The following is an 18,448-nucleotide window of genomic DNA, read 5'->3' on the forward strand; positions in this document are numbered from 1 at the left end:
GTCTGGAGGGGGATGTCATGGCAACTAGAGCGCGCTTGTCATCAATGAGGAAGTCATACAATGAGTGTTCAAAAGCACTGGAGCACGAAAGAGCCCGGTGCCTGATAACGTAAGTGGTCGTGTCTTGAAACACTGTTCCACTCAGCTGAGGGGTGTCTTCTGCTCTCTCTTCCAGCGGTCCCTGGATACATTGGAAATTCCATCTTTATTGGAAAAATACATTGTTGTACCTGTCCCAAAAACCTCTCATCCATCTGCATCAAATGACTACAGACCTGTCGCTCTTAACTCTCTCTTGATTAAATCTCTTGAAAAGATCATCAAGGTATACATAATCAACACCACCAAACACCTTCTTGACCCCCTCCAATTTGCATACCAGTCGGAGAGAGGAACAGATGATGCCATCCTCTCACTCTTATGTCTGGTGAACATGCATTTGGAGGGCAGTAACACCCATGTGTGTATCATGTTGGCAGATTTGTGCTCGGCATTTAACACAATCAATCCGTTGGTCCCCGCGGACAGACTGAGAGGAGACTTCGGACTTGATGCTTATCACATGGATCAACAACTTCCTAACTGATAGGTCTCAGCAGGTAGGAGTTGGCAACACACTCTCTGAGGTGCGCACTACTCCAGTTGAAACCCCATAGGGCAGTGTTCTTTCAACAGTACTATACATACTGTATACAGACAGCTGCAGGAGCCGGTTCCCAGGGCGCCAACTGATCAAATATGCTGACGACACTGCTTTGGTCAGTCTTCTCCAAGGAAATGAGATGGAGCACGGACCGGCTCTGAATGATTTTACTGTCAGGTGTGAGTCATCCCTTCTAAAAATTAATTACATCAAAATCAAAGGACATGGTGATTGACTTTCGAAGGAACACGACCATGCTCACACCATCACTGATAAAACGTGAGCCCATTGAAATAGTGGAGGAGTACAAATACCTTGGGCTAGTCATTGACAACAATCTGTCCTGGGATCAGTATACTGACACTATTTTTAAGAAAGGGCAACAGAGACTGTATTTCCTACGGAAACTGCACTTTTTTCATGTTGATCTAACCATGGTTCTCTTTAATAAATCATTCATTGAGAGCATTCTGTCCTACTGCTTGACCTGCTGGTTTGGGAATATCAAGGTTGCACAGAAAAATTGGTTGGGCAAGATAGTCAGGACTTCATGGGGCAGCAACAAATCAAGGAGCAGCAACAGCAATAACTGTCATCTCTCTACCTGGACAGAGCCCTCCAGAAGGTGAATAAAATAGTGGTTGACGCTTCCCATCCACTCCACTCTGAATTCCAGCTCCTTCCCTCTGGCCGTAGGTACAGACTATAAAAAAAAAAATATATATATATATATTTTATTCCGAATGCAATTCTGCAACTTAACAAAATGTTGGACTAACTGCACTTACCCTGCCTATTTCCTTGTAAATATCCTTTGCTATTTGTTTATATTTTTTAATATGTGATGTGTCTTATGACTGCTGCAAAATGAATTGCCTCTCTGAGGACATTAACATTTTCTATGGAGAACCTTCCAGAAGAACACACATTTCTGCAGTACTGCACAATCAGGCCTTTATGGTAGAGTGGCCAGACGGAAGCCACTCCTCAATAAAAGGCACATGACAGCCCGCTTGGAGTTTGCCAAACGGCACCTAAAGGACTCAGACCATCAGAAACAAGATTCTCTGGTCTGATGAAACCAAGATTGAACTCTTTGGCCTGAATGCCAAGCGTCACGTCTGGAGGAAACCTGCCACCATCCATACGGGGAAGCATGGTGGTGGCAGCATCTTGCTGTGGGGATGTTTTTCAGCGGCAGGGAGACTAGTCAGGATCGAGGGAAAGATGAACGGAGGAAAGTACAGACAGATCCATGATGAAAACCTGCTCCAGAGTGCTCAGGACCTCAGACTGGGGCGAAGGTTCACCTTCTAACAAGATAACAACCCTAAGCACGCAGCCAAGACAATGAAGGAGTGGCTTCAGGACAAGTCTCTGAATGTCCTTGAGTGGCCCAGCCAGAGCCTGGACTTGAACCCGATCTAACATCTCTGGAGAGACCTGAAAATAGCTGTGCAGCGACGCTCCCCATCCAACCTGACAGAGCTTAAGAGGATCTGCAGAGAAGAATGGGAGAAACTCCCCAAATACAGGTGTGCCAAGCTTGTAGCGTCATATCCAAGAAGACTTGAGGCTGTAATCGCTGCCAAAGGTGCTTCAACAAAGTACTGAGCAAAGGGTCTGAATAGTTATGTAAATGTAATATTTCAGTTTATTTTTAATATATTTGCAAAAAATTATAAAAACCTGTTTTTGCTTTGTCATTTTGTGGTATTGTGTGTAGATTGATGAGGGGAAAACAATTTAATCCATTTTAGAATAAGGCTGTAACGTAACAAAATGTGGAAAAAGTCAAGGGGTCTGAATACTTTCCGAATGCACTGTAGGTGCTCTAATGATGCTGTCACTCACCACCACTTTTTTGGTCGTGATTCCCTGTACCCTTTTCGTGTTCTCTCTCTTTAGTATTATTCTCACTCGTTTAACAACGGAGGCCCAACTGTTGATTGAGTTGTGAGTTTTTGATGAAGTGCCAAGAGAGTCTTGCTGGCACTCTAAGGGGTTGTTTGTTAGAGGCAGTGCACGGCACACCCAGCATAGCTCACAGGAACAGGGTAAATACGATAAGATACATTTTTAAAAAACAGAAAACTCTTGGAACACTCTTTAGATGCATGCACCCCGATAGGATGGTGTAATAAAATGTGACACTGTGTAAATATTATTGTATGCCACTACTATCTTATCGTATTTGCAATCAAATCTGGACCTGTGGCTTGCTGGATGAGCTTTAACCACTAAACCAGTATAGTGACTGTACCGTTAGAACACCTTTATTAACAAATCTCACCTACCTCCAGCTAAATACACACTGACTGTTGTTATGCCCTACCCATGGGTGTCAGACAAATGGCCCATTCAATCCAGCCTGCGGGGGATTTGAGTGTATATATATATATAATATATTTGAGATTCTTCAAATAGCCACCCTTTGCCTTGATGACAGCTTTGCACACTCTTGGCATTCTCTCAACCAGCTTCACCTGGAATGCTTTTCCAACAGTCTTGAAGGAGTTCCCACATATGCTGAGCACTTGTTGGCTGCTTTTCCTTCACTTTGCGGTCCAACTCATCCCAAACCATCTCAAATGGGTTGAGGTTGGGTGATTGTGGAGGCCAGGTCATCTGATGCAGCACTCCATCACTCTCCTTCTAGGTCAAATAGCCCTTATACAGCCTGGAGGTGTGTTGGGTCATTGTCCTGTTGAAAAACAAATGATAGTCCCACTAAGCACAAACCAGATGGGATGTCGTATCGCTGCAGAATGCTGTGGTAGCCATGCTGGTTAAGTGTGCCTTGAATTCTAAATAAATCACAGACAGTGTCACCAGCGAAGCACCATCATACATCCTCCTCCATGCTTCACGGTGGGAACCACACATGCAGAGATCATCCGTTCACCTACTCTGCGTCTCACAAAGACACGGCGGTTGGAACCAGAAATCTCAAATTTGGACTCATCAGACCACAGGCCATTACTCGTGTTTGTTGGCACAAGCAAATCTCTTATTATTATTGGTGTCCTTTTGCAGTGGTTTCTTTGCACCAATTCGACCATGAAGGCCTGCTTTCACGCAGTCTCCTCTGAACAGTTGATGTTGAGATGTGTCTGTTACTTGAACTCTTTGAAGCATTTATTTGGGCTGCAATTTCTGAGGCTGGTAATGCATTCCAGGTGACTACCTCATGAAGCTGGTTGAGAGAATGAGGTTGAGAGTGTGCAAAGCTGTCATCAAGGCAAAGGGTGGGTACTTTCAAGAATCTCAAATATAAAATATATTTTGATTTGTTTAACACTTTTTTGGTTACTACACGATTCCATATGTGTTATTTCATAGTTTTGATGTCTTAACTATTATTCTACAATGTGGAAAATAGTCAAAATAAAGAAAAACCCTTGAATGAGTAGGTGTTCTAAAACTTGTGTATGTATATATGTGTATGTGTGTGTGTGTGTGTGTGTATATATATTTACCTAAGTGTATGCAAACTTTTTTTTTTTTTCGTCATTTAGCAGACGCTCTTATCCAGAGCGACTTACAGGAGCAATTAGGGTTAAGTGCCTTGCTCAAGGGCACATCGACAGATTTTTCACCTAGTCGGCTCGGGGATTAGAACCAGCGACCTTTCGGTTACTGGCACTATGCTCTTAACCACTAAGCTACCTGCCGCCCAAACTTCCGACTTCAACTGTATACAGTTGATGTCGGAAGTTTGCATACACTTAGGTTGGAGTCATTAAAACTCGTTTTTCAACCACTCCACAAATTTCTTGTTAACAAACTATAGTTTTGGCAAGTCGGTTAGGACATCTACTTTGTTCATGACAAAAGTAATTTTTCCAACAATTGCTTACAGACAGATTATTTCACTTATAATTCACTGTATCACAATTCCAGTGGGTCAGAAGTTTACATACACTAAGTTGACTGTGCCTTTAAACAGCTTGGAAAAGTCCAGAAAATGATGTCATGGCTTTAGAAGCTTCTGATAGGCTAATTGACATCATTGGAGTCAATTGGAGGCCTACCTTCAAACTCAGTGCCTCTTTGCTTGACATCATGGGAAAATCAAAAGAAATCAGCCAAGACCTCAGAATAAAATGTGTAGACCTCCACAAGTCTGGTTCATTCTTGGGAGCAATTTCAAATGCCTGAAGGCTCCACGTTGATCTGTACAAATCAAATCAAATCAAATCAAATTGTATTGGTCACATGCGCCGAATACAACAGGTGCAGACATTACAGTGAAATGCTTACTTACAGCCCTTAACCAACAGTGCATTTATTTTAAACAAAAAAAGTAAGAATAAAACAACAACAAAAAAAGTGTTGAGAAAAAAAGAGCAGAAGTAAAATAAAGTGACAGTAGGGAGGCTATATATACAGGGGGGTACCGTTGCAGAGTCAATGTGCGGGGGCACCGGCTAGTTGAGGTAGTTGAGGTAATATGTACATGTGGGTAGAGTTAAAGTGACTATGCATAAATACTTAACAGAGTAGCAGCAGCGTAAAAAGGATGGGGTGGGGGGGCAGTGCAAATAGTCCGGGTAGCCATGATTAGCTGTTCAGGAGTCTTATGGCTTGGGGGTAGAAGCTGTTGAGAAGTCTTTTGGACCTAGACTTGGCACTCCGGTACCGCTTGCCGTGCGGTAGCAGAGAGAACAGTCTATGACTAGGGTGGCTGGAGTCTTTGACAATTTTGAGGGCCTTCCTCTGACACCGCCTAGTATAGAGGTCCTGGATGGCAGGAAGCTTTGCCCCAGTGATGTACTGGGCCGTACGCACTTCCCTCTGTAGTGCCTTGCGGTCAGAGGCCAAGCAGTTGCCATACCAGGCGGTGATGCAACCAGTCAGGATGCTCTCGATGGTGCAGCTGTAGAATTTTTTGAGGATCTGAGGACCCATGCCAAATCTTTTTAGTCTCCTGAGGGGGAATAGTCTTTGTCGTGCCCTCTTCACGACTGTCTTGGTGTGTTTGGACCATGATAGTTTGTTGGTGATGTGGACACCAAGGAACTTGAAGCTCTCAACCTGTTCCACTACAGCCCCGTCGATGAGAATGGGGGCGTGCTCAGTCCTCTTTTTTTTCCTGTAGTCCACAATCATCTCCTTTGTCTTGGTCACGTTGAGGGAGAGGTTGTTGTCCTGGCACCACACGGCCAGATCTCTGACCTCCTCCCTATAGGCTGTCTCATCGTTGTCGGTGATCAGGCCTACCACTGTGTTGTCGGCAAACTTAATGATGGTGTTGGAGTCGTGCCTGGCCATGCAGTCATGGGGGAACAGGGAGTACAGGAGGGGACTGATCACGCACCCCTGAGGGGCCCCGTGTTGAGGATCAGCGTGGCAGATGTGTTGTTACCTACCCTTACCACCTGGGGGTGGCCCGCCAGGAAGTCCAGGATCCAGTTGCAGAGGGAGGTGTTTAGTCCCAGGATCCTTAGCTTAGTGATGAGCTTTGAGGGCACTATGGTGTTTGGACGCTGAGCAGTAGTCAATGAATAGCATTCTCACGTAGGTGTTCCTCTTGTCCAAGTGGGAAAGGGCAGTGTGGAGTGCAATAGAGATTGCATCATCTGTGGATCTGTTGGGGCGGTATGCAAATTTGAGTGGGTTTAGGGTTTCTGGGATAATGGTGTTGTGAGCCATGACCAGCCTTTCAAAGCACTTCATGGCTACAGATGTCAGTGCTACGGGTCGGTAGTCATTTAAGCAGGTTATCTTAGTGTCCTTGGGCACGGGGACTATGGTGGTCTGCTTGAAACATGTTGGTATTACAGACTCAGTCAGGGACATGTTGAAAATGTCAGTGAAGACACGTGCCAGTTGGTCAGCACATGCTCGGAGTACACGTCCTGGTAATCCGTCTGGCCCTGCAGCCTTGTGAATGTTGACCTGCTTAAAAGTCTTACTCACATCGGCTACGGAGAGCGTGATCACATAGTCATCCGGAACAGCTGGTGCTCTCATGCATGCTTCAGTGTTGCTTGCCTCGAAGCGAGCATAGAAGTGGTTTAGCTCGTCTGGTAGGCTTGTGTCACTGGGCAGCTCGCGGCTGTGCTTCCCATTGTAGTCTGTTATAGTTTTCAAGCCCTGCCACATCCGACGTGCGTCAGATCCGGTGTAGTACGATTCAATCTTAGTCCTGTATCGACTCTTTGCCTGTAAGCGTCCGGGTTAGAGTCCCGCTCCTTGAAAGCGGCAGCTCTACCCTTTAGCTCAGTGCGGATGTTGCCTGTAATCCATGGATTCTGGTTGGGGTATGTACGTACAGTCACTGTGGGGACGACGTCATCGATGCACTTATTGATGAAGCCAGTGACTGATGTGGTGTACTCCTCAAAGCTATCTGAAGAATCCCGGAACATGTTCCAGTCTGTGCTAGCAAAACAGTCCTGTAGTTTAGCATCTGCGTCATCTGACCACTTTTTTATGAACCGAGTCACTGGTGCTTCCTGCTTTACTTTTTGCTTATAAGCAGGAATCAGGAGGATAGAGTTATGGTCAGATTTGCCAAATGGAGGGCGAGGGAGAGCTTTGTATGCGTCTCTGTGTGTGGAGTAAAGGTGGTCTAGAGTTTTTTTCCCTCTGGTTGCACATTTAGCATGCTGGTAGATACAGTGGGGAAAAAAGTATTTAGTCAGCCACCAATTGTGCAAGTTCTCCCACTTAAAAAGATGAGAGAGGCCTGTAATTTTCATCATAGGTACATGTCAACTATGACAGACAAATTGAGAAAAGAAAATCCAGAAAATCACATTGTAGGATTTTTAATGAATTTATTTGCAAATTATGGTGGAAAATAATTATTTGGTTACCTACAAACAAGCAAGATTTCTGGCTCTCACAGACCTGTAACTTCTTCTTTAAGAGGCTCCTCTGTCCTCCACTCGTTACCTGTATTAATGGCACCTGTTTGAACTTGTTATCAGTATAAAAGACACCTGTCCACAACCTCAAACAGTCACACTCCAAACTCCACTATGGCCAAGACCAAAGAGCTGTCAAAGGACACCAGAAACAAAATTGTAGACCTGCACCAGGCTGGGAAGACTGAATCTGCAATAGGTAAGCAGCTTGGTTTGAAGAAATCAACTGTGGGAGCAATTATTAGGAAATGGAAGACATACAAGACCACTGATAATCTCCCTCGATCTGGGGCTCCACGCAAGATCTCACCCCGTGGGGTCAAAATGATCACAAGAACGGTGAGCAGAAATCCCAGAACCACACGGGGGGACCTAGTGAATGACCTGCAGAGAGCTGGGACCAAAATAACAATGCCTACCATCAGTAACACACTACGCCGCCAGGGACTCAAATCCTGCAGTGCAAGACGTGTCCCCCTGCTTAAGCCAGTACATGTCCAGGCCCGTCTGAAGTTTGCTAGAGTGCATTTGGATGATCCAGAAGAGGATTGGGAGAATGTCATATGGTCAGATGAAACCAAAATAGAACTTTTTGGTAAAAACTCAACTCGTCGTGTTTGGAGGACAAAGAATGCTGAGTTGCATCCAAAGAACACCATACCTACTGTGAAGCATGGGGGTGGAAACATCATGCTTTGGGGCTGTTTTTCTGCAAAGGGACCAGGACGACTGATCCGTGTAAAGGAAAGAATGAATGGGGCCATGTATCGTGAGATTTTGAGTGAAAACCTCCTTCCATCAGCAAGGGCATTGAAGATTAAACGTGGCTGGGTCTTTCAGCATGACAATGATCCCAAACACACCGCCCGGGCAACGAAGGAGTGGCTTCGTAAGAAGCATTTCAAGGTCCTGGAGTGGCCTAGCCAGTCTCCAGATCTCAACCCCATAGAGAATTTTGGAGGGAGTTGAAAGTCCGTGTTGCCCAGCGACAGCCCCAAAACATCACTGCTCTAGAGGATATCTGCATGGAGGAATGGGCCAAAATACCAGCAACAGTTTGTGAAAACCTTGTGAAGACTTACAGAAAACGTTTGACCTGTGTCATTACCAACAAAGGGTATATAACAAAGTATTGAGAAACTTTTGTTATTGACCAAATACTTATTTTCCACCATAATTTGCAAATAAATTCATAAAAAATCCTACAATGTGATTTTCTGGATTTTTTTTCCTAATTTTGTCTGTCATAGTTGACGTGTACCTATGATGAAAATTACAGGCCTCTCTCATCTTTTTAAGTGGGAGAACTTGCACAATTGGTGGCTGACTAAATACTTTTTTTCCCCACTGTATTACAGTGAGGGAAAAAAGTATTTGATCCCCTGCTGATTTTGTACGTTTGCTCACTGACAAAGACATGATCAGTCTATAATTTTAATGGTAGGTTTATTTGAACAGTGAGAGACAGAATAACAACAACAAAATCCAGAAAAACGCATGTCAAAAATGTTATAAATTGATTTGTATTTAAATGAGGGAAATAAGTATTTGACCCCTCTGCAAAACATGACTTAGTACTTGGTGGCAAAACCCTTGTTGGCAATCACAGAGGTCAGACGTTTCTTGTAGTTGGCCACCAGGTTTGCACACATCTCAGGAGGGATTTTGTCCCACTCCTCTTTGCAGATCTTCTCCAAGTCATTAATGTTTCGAGGCTGACGTTTGGCAACTCGAACCTTCAGCTTCCTCCACAGATTTTCTATGGGATTAAGGTCTGGAGACTGGCTAGGCCACTCCAGGACCTTAATGTGCTTCTTCTTGAGCCACTCCTTTGTTGCCTTGGCCGTGTGTTTTAGGTCATTGTCATGCTGGAAAACCCATCCACAACCCATTTTCAATGCCCTGGCTGAGGGAAGGAGGTTCTCACCGAAGATTTGACGGTACATGGCCCCGTCCATCGTCCCTTTGATGCGGTGAAGTTGTCCTGTCCCCTTAGTAGAAAAACACCCCCAAAGCATAATGTTTCCACCTCCATATTTGACGGTGGGGATGGTGTTCTTGGGGTCATAGGCAGCATTCCTCCTCCTCCAAACACGGCGAGTTGAGTTGATGCCAAAGAGCTCGATTTTGGTCTCATCTGACCACAACACTTTCACCCAGTTCTCCTCTGAATCATTCAGATGTTCATTGGCAAACTTCAGACGGCCCTGTATATGTGCTTTCTTGAGCAGGGGGACCTTGCTGGCGCTGCAGGATTTCAGTCCTTCACGGCGTAGTGTGTTACCAATTGTTTTCTTGGTGACTATGGTCCCAGCTGCCTTGAGATCATTGACAAGATCCTCCCGTGTAGTTCTGGGCTGATTCCTCACCGTTCTCATGATCATTGCAACTCCACGAGGTGAGATCTTGCATGGAGCCCCAGGCCGAGGGAGATTGACAGTTCTTTTGTGTTTCTTCCTTTCGCGAATAATCGCACCAACTATTGTCACCTTCTCACCAAGCTGCTTGGCGATGGTCTTGTAGCCCATTCCAGCCTTGTGTAGGTCTACAATCTTGTCCCTGACATCCTTGGATGCTCTTTAGTCTTGGCCATGGTGGAGAGTTTGGAATCTGATTGATTGATTGCTTCTGTGGACAGGTGTCTTTTATACAGGTAACAAGCTGAGATTAGGAGCACTCCCTTTAATAGTGTGCTCCTAATCTCAGCTCGTTACCTGTATAAAGGACACCTGGGAGCCAGAAATCTTTCTGATTGAGAGGGGGTCAAATACTTATTTCCCTCATTAAAATGCAAATCAATTTATAAATTTTTTTGACATGCGTTTTTCTGGATTTTTTTGTTGTTATTCTGTCTCTCACTGTTCAAATAAACCTACCATTAAAATTATAGACATTATAGACTGATCATTTCTTTGTCAGTGGGCAAACGTACAAAATCAGCAGGGGATCAAATACTTTTTTCCCTCACTGTAGGTAGAACGGATTTAAGAGTCCCTGCATTAAAGTCCCCGGCCACTAGGAGCGCTGCCTCTGGATGAGTGTTTTCCTGTTTAATTATGGCCTTATACAGCTCATTGAGTACAATCTTAATGCCAGCATTGGTTTGTGGTGGTAAATAGACAGCTATGAAAAATATATCTTGGTAAATAGTGTGGTCTACATCTTATCATAAGATACTCTACCTCAGGCGAGCAAAATCTCGAGACTTCCTTAGTATTTCATTTTGTGCACCAGCTGTTGTTTACAAATATACACAGACCGCCACCCCTTGTCTTACCGGAGTCAGCCGTTCTATCCTGCCGATGTAGCGTATATCCCGTCAGCTGTATGTTGTCCATGTCGTCGTTCAGCCACGACTCGGTGAAACATAAGATATTACAGTTTTTAATGTCCCGTTAGTAGGATAACCGTAATCGTAGGTCATCTAAGGTATTTTCAAATGATTTAACATTGGCTAATAGGATTGATGGAAGAGGCAGTTTACTCACTCGCCGTCGGATCCTTACAAGGCACCCCGACCTACGTCCACGATATCTCCGTCTCTTTCTCCTGCGAATTACGGGGATTTGGGCCTTGTCGGGTGTGTGTAGGATATCCTTCGCGTCCAACTCGTTGAAGAAAAAATCTTCGTCCAATACGAGGTGAGTAATCGCTGTCCTGATATCCAGAAGCTCTTTTTGGTTATAAGAGACGATGGCAGAAACATTATGTACAGAATAAATTACAAATAACGGGAAAAAACACACATAATAGTACAATTGGTTAGAGGCCTGTAAAACGGCAGCCATCTTCTCCGGCGATCCTGTGCAGGTGTTTTTACACGTGGTCTGCCACTGCGAGGACGATCAGCTGTCTGTCCTGTCTCCCTGTAGCGCTGTCTTAGGCGTCTCACAGTACGGACATTGCCATTTATTGCCCTGGCCACATCTGCAGTCCTCATGCCTCCTTGCAGCATGCCTAAGGCACGTTCACGCAGATGAGCAGGGACCCTGGGCATCTTTCTTTTGGTGTTTTTCAGAGTCAGTAGAAAGGCCTCTTTAGTGTCCTAAGTTTTCATAACTGTGACCTTAATTGCCTACCGTCTGTAAGCTATCAGGGTCTTAACGACCGTTACACAGGTGCATGTTTATTAATTGTTTATGGTTCATTGAACAAGCATGGGAAACAGCGTTTAAACCCTTCACAATGAAGATCTGTGAAGTTATTTGGAATTTTACAAATTATCTTTGAAAGACAGGGTCCTGAAAAAGGGACATGTATTTTTTTGCTGAGTTTATATATATATATATATATATATATATATACATACACACACTACCGTTCAAAAGTTTGGGGTCACTTAGAAATGTCCTTGTTTTCGAAAGAAATTCATTTTTTTTGTCCATTAAAATAACATAAAATTGATCAGAAATACAGTGTAGACATTCTTAATGTTGTAAATGGCTATAGTAGCTGGAAACGGCAGATTTTCAATGGAATATCTACATAGGCGTACAGAGGCCCATTATCAGCAACCATCAGTCCTGTGTTCCAATGGCACGTTGCTAATCCAAGTTTATCATTTTAAAAGGCTAATTGATCATTAGAACACCCTTTTGCAATTATGTTAGCACAGCTGAAAACTGTTGTGCTGATTAAAGAAGCAATAAAATTGGCCTTCTTGAGGCTAGTTGAGTATCTGGAGCATCAGCAATTGTGGGTTCGATTACATGCTCAAAATGGCCAGAAACAAAGAACTTTCTTCTGAAACTTGTCAGTCTATTCATGTTCTGAGAAATGAAGGCTATTCTTTGTGAGAAATTGCCAAGACACTGAAGATCTCGTACAACGCTGTGTACTACTCCCTTCACAGAACAGCGCAAACTGTCTCTAACCAGAATAGAACGAGGAGTGGGAGGCCTCGATGGATGTAGGACAATTTACTTTGCAAATTAACGGCGATTAAATATAATCAATGTTAAGTGCGGCCGTTCGGACCTCAGGGAAGCCCGAATGCGGCCCTGCGGGGCAAAATTAGCTTGTCACCCCTGCCCTGACCGTTATTTCTGCGTGAGTGTTTGTGCCTGTGTGATCTCCAGTTGGCCACGTTAGCTACCGCCGGCGACATAGTGATTTAGCTGCCCAGTGGAAACACCCAGTGTACACCTGTACACTGATCATTCACACCAGCTTGTCGTTGTGCATCTCGAGGGCAGTAACGTTAGCTTATTGGCATGTCACTGTGACATCCAGATGGTGACCAATATTACAAGTTATTTCTCTATCGGCCATCGAATTAAACATCTTTATTTTAGCATTTTTTATTAGTGTCCGGCTGTTGTTGCCAGATAGCCAGCACACCTAGCTATCAGGTGGGTAGCAGAGGAGGCTGGTGGGAGGAGCTATAGGAGGACGGTCATTGTAATGGCTGGAATGGAATAAATAGAACGGTATCAAACACATCATACATATGAAAACCACATGTTTGACTGTTCCATTAATTCCATTCCAGCCATTACAATGAGCCTGTCCTCCTGTAGCTCCTCCCACCAGCCTCCTCTGGTGGGTAAGTTTGTTCGAAGTCGGAGTTCAGACCGAGTGTGATCTCACTTTGACATTAGCTGTATCCCTTCTAGCCATCACCGCTGACCAGCTAAATGCCATTTAGGAAAGGAAGGGAAAGGGGGATACCTAGTCAGTTGCTCAACTGAATGCATTCAACTGAAATATGTCTTCCGTATTTAGCTAAATGCACTGAGCTAGGGCAAAGCAAAGTTAGCTCTAATACCGATTGCTACCACTGGTGCTGGTGTTGATCAGCATGTTGTTTGTGCAATGGCATGTTCTGAGGCCCAACTGTTGCTTCAGTTGTAGGTGTGAATTTGATGGGGTGCCAAGAGACTCTTGCTGTCACCCTAAGGAGTTGTTGGTCAGAGGCAGTGCCACCCAGCATAGTTCAAAGGCACAGGGCACATACGATAAGTTCATAAATAACGAAACTCTTAGCACACTCTTTAGATGCATGCAACCGATAGGGTGATGTAATAAAACATGACACTCAGACAGCATAAACTGTGTGTAAATATTATTGTATGCCATTCCTCCTATCGTATGTATTTATACAATCTGCAACTGTGACTAGGGCTGGGCTGTTAACCAATTTTTTTTAAATAACGTTATTGATACACAGACCGGTTTGGATTTTTACTTTACCTTCGTTACATAATGGTATTTCAATGTTTGGTTTGTTAAATGTAATATAAATGTCATAACTGAGTGATGAAAGTAGAAAAATGATGGTATCCGTCCATTCTTACGGCCAGTAAGAGACTGCTAACAGTTCAGAACTGCTCATTTGCTAGCGAGAGCTTTGCTTTGGGTGGGTCATTTCTAGACGGGATACAGCTTTTGTCAAAAGTCAATTTTTTTGTTGTTGCATTTTACCTAAACCTTTTCCTAACCTTAACCTAATTCTCCTAACGTGCTACGTTATTTATCCAAACCTGCTGTGTAAGTTCTCCTAAACCTGCTAGGAAAAGTCCATTTTGACAAAAGCTCTATCGCTTTTAGACAAACCGCGCTGGCACTTTTTTGCCATGAATCTTGCCTGTGAGGCAGGTGGGTGCCAAAAGCACGTTAGAAATCACCTTTGTGGCAAAAGTAAGAACTGCCATTGAATCCATTGAAAATGCATGGTCAAAGAGGAAATAACTATTCTGATAATGGAAAAGTGGCTTTTCCCACAAAATAGAGGCATACAAAGACAAAACAAATGTTTTACAGTGTGGAAATGATAACGAATGAGTGAAGGAAATGCAGAAATAGATGAAAATGCAGAAAAATATAAAACAATCAGAAGAGAGAGAACCCCATTAATACCATTTAGAATGTATTTGTTCCCACCCTAAGGGTCATGCACTACTCATGAAGCGTATTTATAACTTTTATTATTCAAAAACATAAAATACAGTCATACTGACCCAGCCAGCCCTACCTGTGACGTGCTGAATGTGCGTGCCCCACCTTTAACCACTAGCCGGTACAGTGACTGTACAATTGTAATGCCTTCATCAACAAATCACACCTACTTCCAGCTAAATTAACAATTACTGTTGTTGTTATGCCCTAACTAACTGTTATTCCTGCGCGTGTGTGTGTGCGCACGCGTGCCTTCTGTGTGTGCTCTCCAGGTGAACCCAGGTTCCGTCCGGAGGCCAATCGTCGTTTCCTGACCTACGTCCAGGAGGAGCCAGACGACGCCAATGGCTACTTCAACCTGGGCATGCTGGCCATGGATGCCAACGAGAACACTGCGGCCGAGCGCTGGATGAGGGAGGCCATCCGTCTACAGACAGGCTTCCGTAGCGCCCTCTTCAACCTGGCCCTGCTCTACTCGCAGTCCCGACGGGAGCTGGATGCCTTGCCTGTATTAGACGAGCTGCTGCGCCACCACCCAGAGCATGTTAAAGGTTTGATTCTCAAGGGGGATATCCTGATGAACCACAAGAAGGACACCCAGGGAGCCAAGGTCTGCTTCCAGAGGATCCTCCGTATGGACCCCACCAACGTGCAGGGGAAACACAACCTGTGTGTGGTCTACTTCGAGGAGCGAGATCTGCCGAGAGCGGAGCGCTGCCTGGAGGAGACGCTGGCCCTGGCACCCCACGAGGAGTATGTGCGTCGCCACCTGGGCATCGTGCGCAGTAAGATGGCCGCCATGTCCGTGGCAGGGCAGCCGCTGAGCCCAGCGCCAGAAGAGGGAGCAGCTACGCCAGCCACGGAGGAGGAAAAGAAGGGGGGAAGAGGAAAGGAAGAGGAGGAGGAAGGAAAGGGAGCCACCGGCAGCGCTGGGGTTGGGGAGGGGGCCGGGAATAAGAAGAATGTGCGGAAATCCTTCTCGGCAGAAAGCCTCGGCGGCGGCGACAGCCAATCAGAGCTTCTGGACGACGGCCAGGCTGACAAGCAGCAGCGGACTAAGAGCAAATCCACAAAAGAGATTAAAGACATAGAAAAGAAACGGGCGGCCGCCTTGAAGAGACTGGAGGAGATTGAGCGCATATTAAGCGGTGATTAACCTTGTTGTTATTTACCACAGCGCAGGACTACTTTTTGTACAGCTATTACAGCTCCTGAATCACAGACGTGATGCGTCCCAAATGGCACCCTATTCCCTATATCAGCAGGCAAGGCCCTTTGCACCACTTTTGACCAGGGCCCATAGGGTAGTAGCCCATAGTAGTGCACTATATAATATAATGAATAGGTTGGCATTTTGGACACAGACAAAAACCTGTTTGGTTTTCATAAACAAACGCCCTCCTCACTTCATCATGCATGCTTTAACTCCTTGGTTATTGTTTGTTTTGTTTATCATGCTTACCGGCTGCCCGGCCTGCTGCGTCCCTTTATTTTAACACCATTGTGAAAAACAAAAAGGGAATAGTGGTGTGTTTTTTCTCTGCACAGCACCATAAAAGAACAGTGTGTAGTTTTTTTATATCTTCGCTACAAATGCAAAACCATGTGTTGCTTTTTCTGAATGCCATTTTATCGTATGCTAATTATTTATGCTTGTTTGATTTTCTATGTATACTAGCCAACTTGTTGATCACTGGATTTGATTGTATTTCTATGTGTGACTCACTCACTGTTGTGCATAGACAAGTATTGTATATTTTTTTAAGGAATGATTGCATCACAAACAATTAAAGGAAATGACGTAAAGGACACTACATGGCCCAGTTCAGGCAAGCAGGATCTCTGTTTGTTGTATGCATCTCCAAATAACCCGCTGCTACAGCTGCTGCAGCTGCATATTACACTACACTACACTACACTACATTACACCCCATGGTGCAGACAGACACCTAGCCCCGCATCCTCTGACATCATATGTTTACTATTTTCCCATATTGATCCCACCCTGAGCTTCCTGTTTTCCACACCGTCAGTGTTGCTCTGCTCATAGCACAGCCCTTATCTTACAGTGTTGCCATTTGGAGCTGTTGTCTCATATTCACTTCATGTCTGTCCAACACACACACGCCACCCGACCCACCACAAGGCAGGTCTATGGTTTCCTGTGAGTTTTCTCAGAGCGTATTAGTCTTCACGTATCTTTATACTGTATATCTTATTGCAGCAATAACAGGCATTGTTTGTGTGAAGATTGACACATGCTATCCCCTCCTCTCCCCCCTCCCCTCTCCCATGTTCCCTCAAGCTGTGCCATGTGTTGTTTCTCATTTACACAAGAAGATTCCTCTCTCAATGAGGGTTGATTTCACAGCACTCTTCTTGTACTGAATTATTTTAAGGCTAAATTCCTTAGAATCCACTTTATTTTTGTCTTGTTGCAGCTCACCTCGTTGACCTCTCTCTCTCTGTCTCTCTCTCTGTCTCTCTCTCTGTCTCTGTCTCTGTCTCTCTCTGTCTCTCTGTCTCTCTCTCTGTGTCTGTCTCTGTGTCTCTGTCTTTGTGTCTCTCTCTCTCTCTCTCTCTCTCTCTCTGTCTCTGTCTCTCTCTGTCTCTCTCTCTCTCTCTCGCTCTCTCTCTCATATCAAGTCTAACACATACAGTGAATAAATCACAGGATTTTCCCACACTCGTCTTGCTCTTACGCTCATCTGCAACCATCCGAATAATGCTTTTTCAAAATCAATTGCGATGCTATCTTCATTTTCTTGGCTGTCATTCTCTTAAACACTAAGATTATCGTTGAGTTGGAACTACCTGGAATTTCATTGTTTTGATGTGTGATGATCTAGAGACTTGTTACGGACCTATGAGGAAACAAAAACAATTATCCTCGCCTATCATTGTTTGGCTTGTCTTTATAACCTGATTTAACCCCTCAGTGTACCATGATGTTTTGTATCCTGGTGATTAGTTGCAGACAGATACTGTAATGTGCAGTGTCAATCTGTTCCTTTCTCTTCACACTCACTGAATAGTGATGGTGTGTCCATCTGTTAACAGATGGGACAAATCAACCATTTCTGTCCGTAACGATTACCCAAAAGGAAAATCTGCTGACAACCTAAATTAGAAACATTGTCAGTGTGATATGATGGTTGGCCTGAGACCTACACGACACGTATGACCCCTTAACTCTTCAAGCATTTTCAACATGATCATGCATTACTTATCATTGAGCTCCTAAAAAACTACTTATTGTGCTAGTAAGTGTGTGTGTGTACAGATGCATGTGCATTTCTTACATGCACTGTAAACTCTCAGTACTGTCATTGTTTGCCACTTGAAATATATGGTACGTTTAGCATAGCTATTGTTTATCATGCAATACAAGTGCTCTGAGAGCATTGAAAGCATACCTTTAAAGAACTGTCTTGCCTGTAATGATATCAGTTGTACAGAGCACATCAGTCAATCAGCCACTAAAATCGCTGCCTAACATTTCAATTATTTTCAATCACCATATTTATCACTTTGGTCCTACATAGGCCTATATGTTCACCTGCAATTTAATTGATAAATTAATTATTTTTCTTTTGAATTACTTTTGTATGGTAACCAAAAAACACTTTCTTTAATTTTCAAAGCTATATCCCTTTTTGTAATAGGAGCCTGGATGTTGTGTTGACTCCTGGGTGGGTGATGGTGGTGGAGGGTTCAGGGTTGTGGTTTTCAAATAAAGGCTGTTTACGTTAAGACTGCATCTCACCTCTACATGTTATTTTTCTGTATGTCTTAGAGCTAACAGCTAGTCTCCTTAGGCAGACCAGTTGCCTTCCACATTAACAATGTTCCAGCATACCTAGGTCTGGGATTTCCGAGACTAGCTAACAACAGGAGGTGCTACACATTGTCAGAGGTTGTACAAATAGTTATATATATATACAGTCGGGAGAACAAGTATTTGATACACTGCCGATTTTGCAGGTTTTCCTACTTACAAAGCATGTAGAGGTCTGTAATTTTTATCATAGGT

General features: G+C 44.1%; 1 protein-coding gene across 1 annotated transcript in view; it reads left to right on the plus strand.

Annotated features, from left to right (window-relative positions):
• tmtc3 (transmembrane O-mannosyltransferase targeting cadherins 3) overlaps nucleotides 1–18,168 on the plus strand; it is a 126,893-nt gene extending 108,725 nt beyond the window's left edge. The window contains exon 14 of the mRNA XM_084169073.1: nucleotides 14,688–18,168. Coding sequence (XP_084025199.1) covers nucleotides 14,688–15,571 — 884 coding nt within the window. The 3' untranslated portion in view covers nucleotides 15,572–18,168. The remainder of the gene's footprint in view (nucleotides 1–14,687) is intronic.
• The last annotated feature ends 280 nt before the right edge of the window (nucleotides 18,169–18,448 follow it).

The sequence above is a fragment of the Coregonus lavaretus genome, assembly GCF_964263955.1.
Source record: "Coregonus lavaretus genome assembly, chromosome: 9".
Taxonomy (NCBI): domain Eukaryota; kingdom Metazoa; phylum Chordata; class Actinopteri; order Salmoniformes; family Salmonidae; genus Coregonus; species Coregonus lavaretus.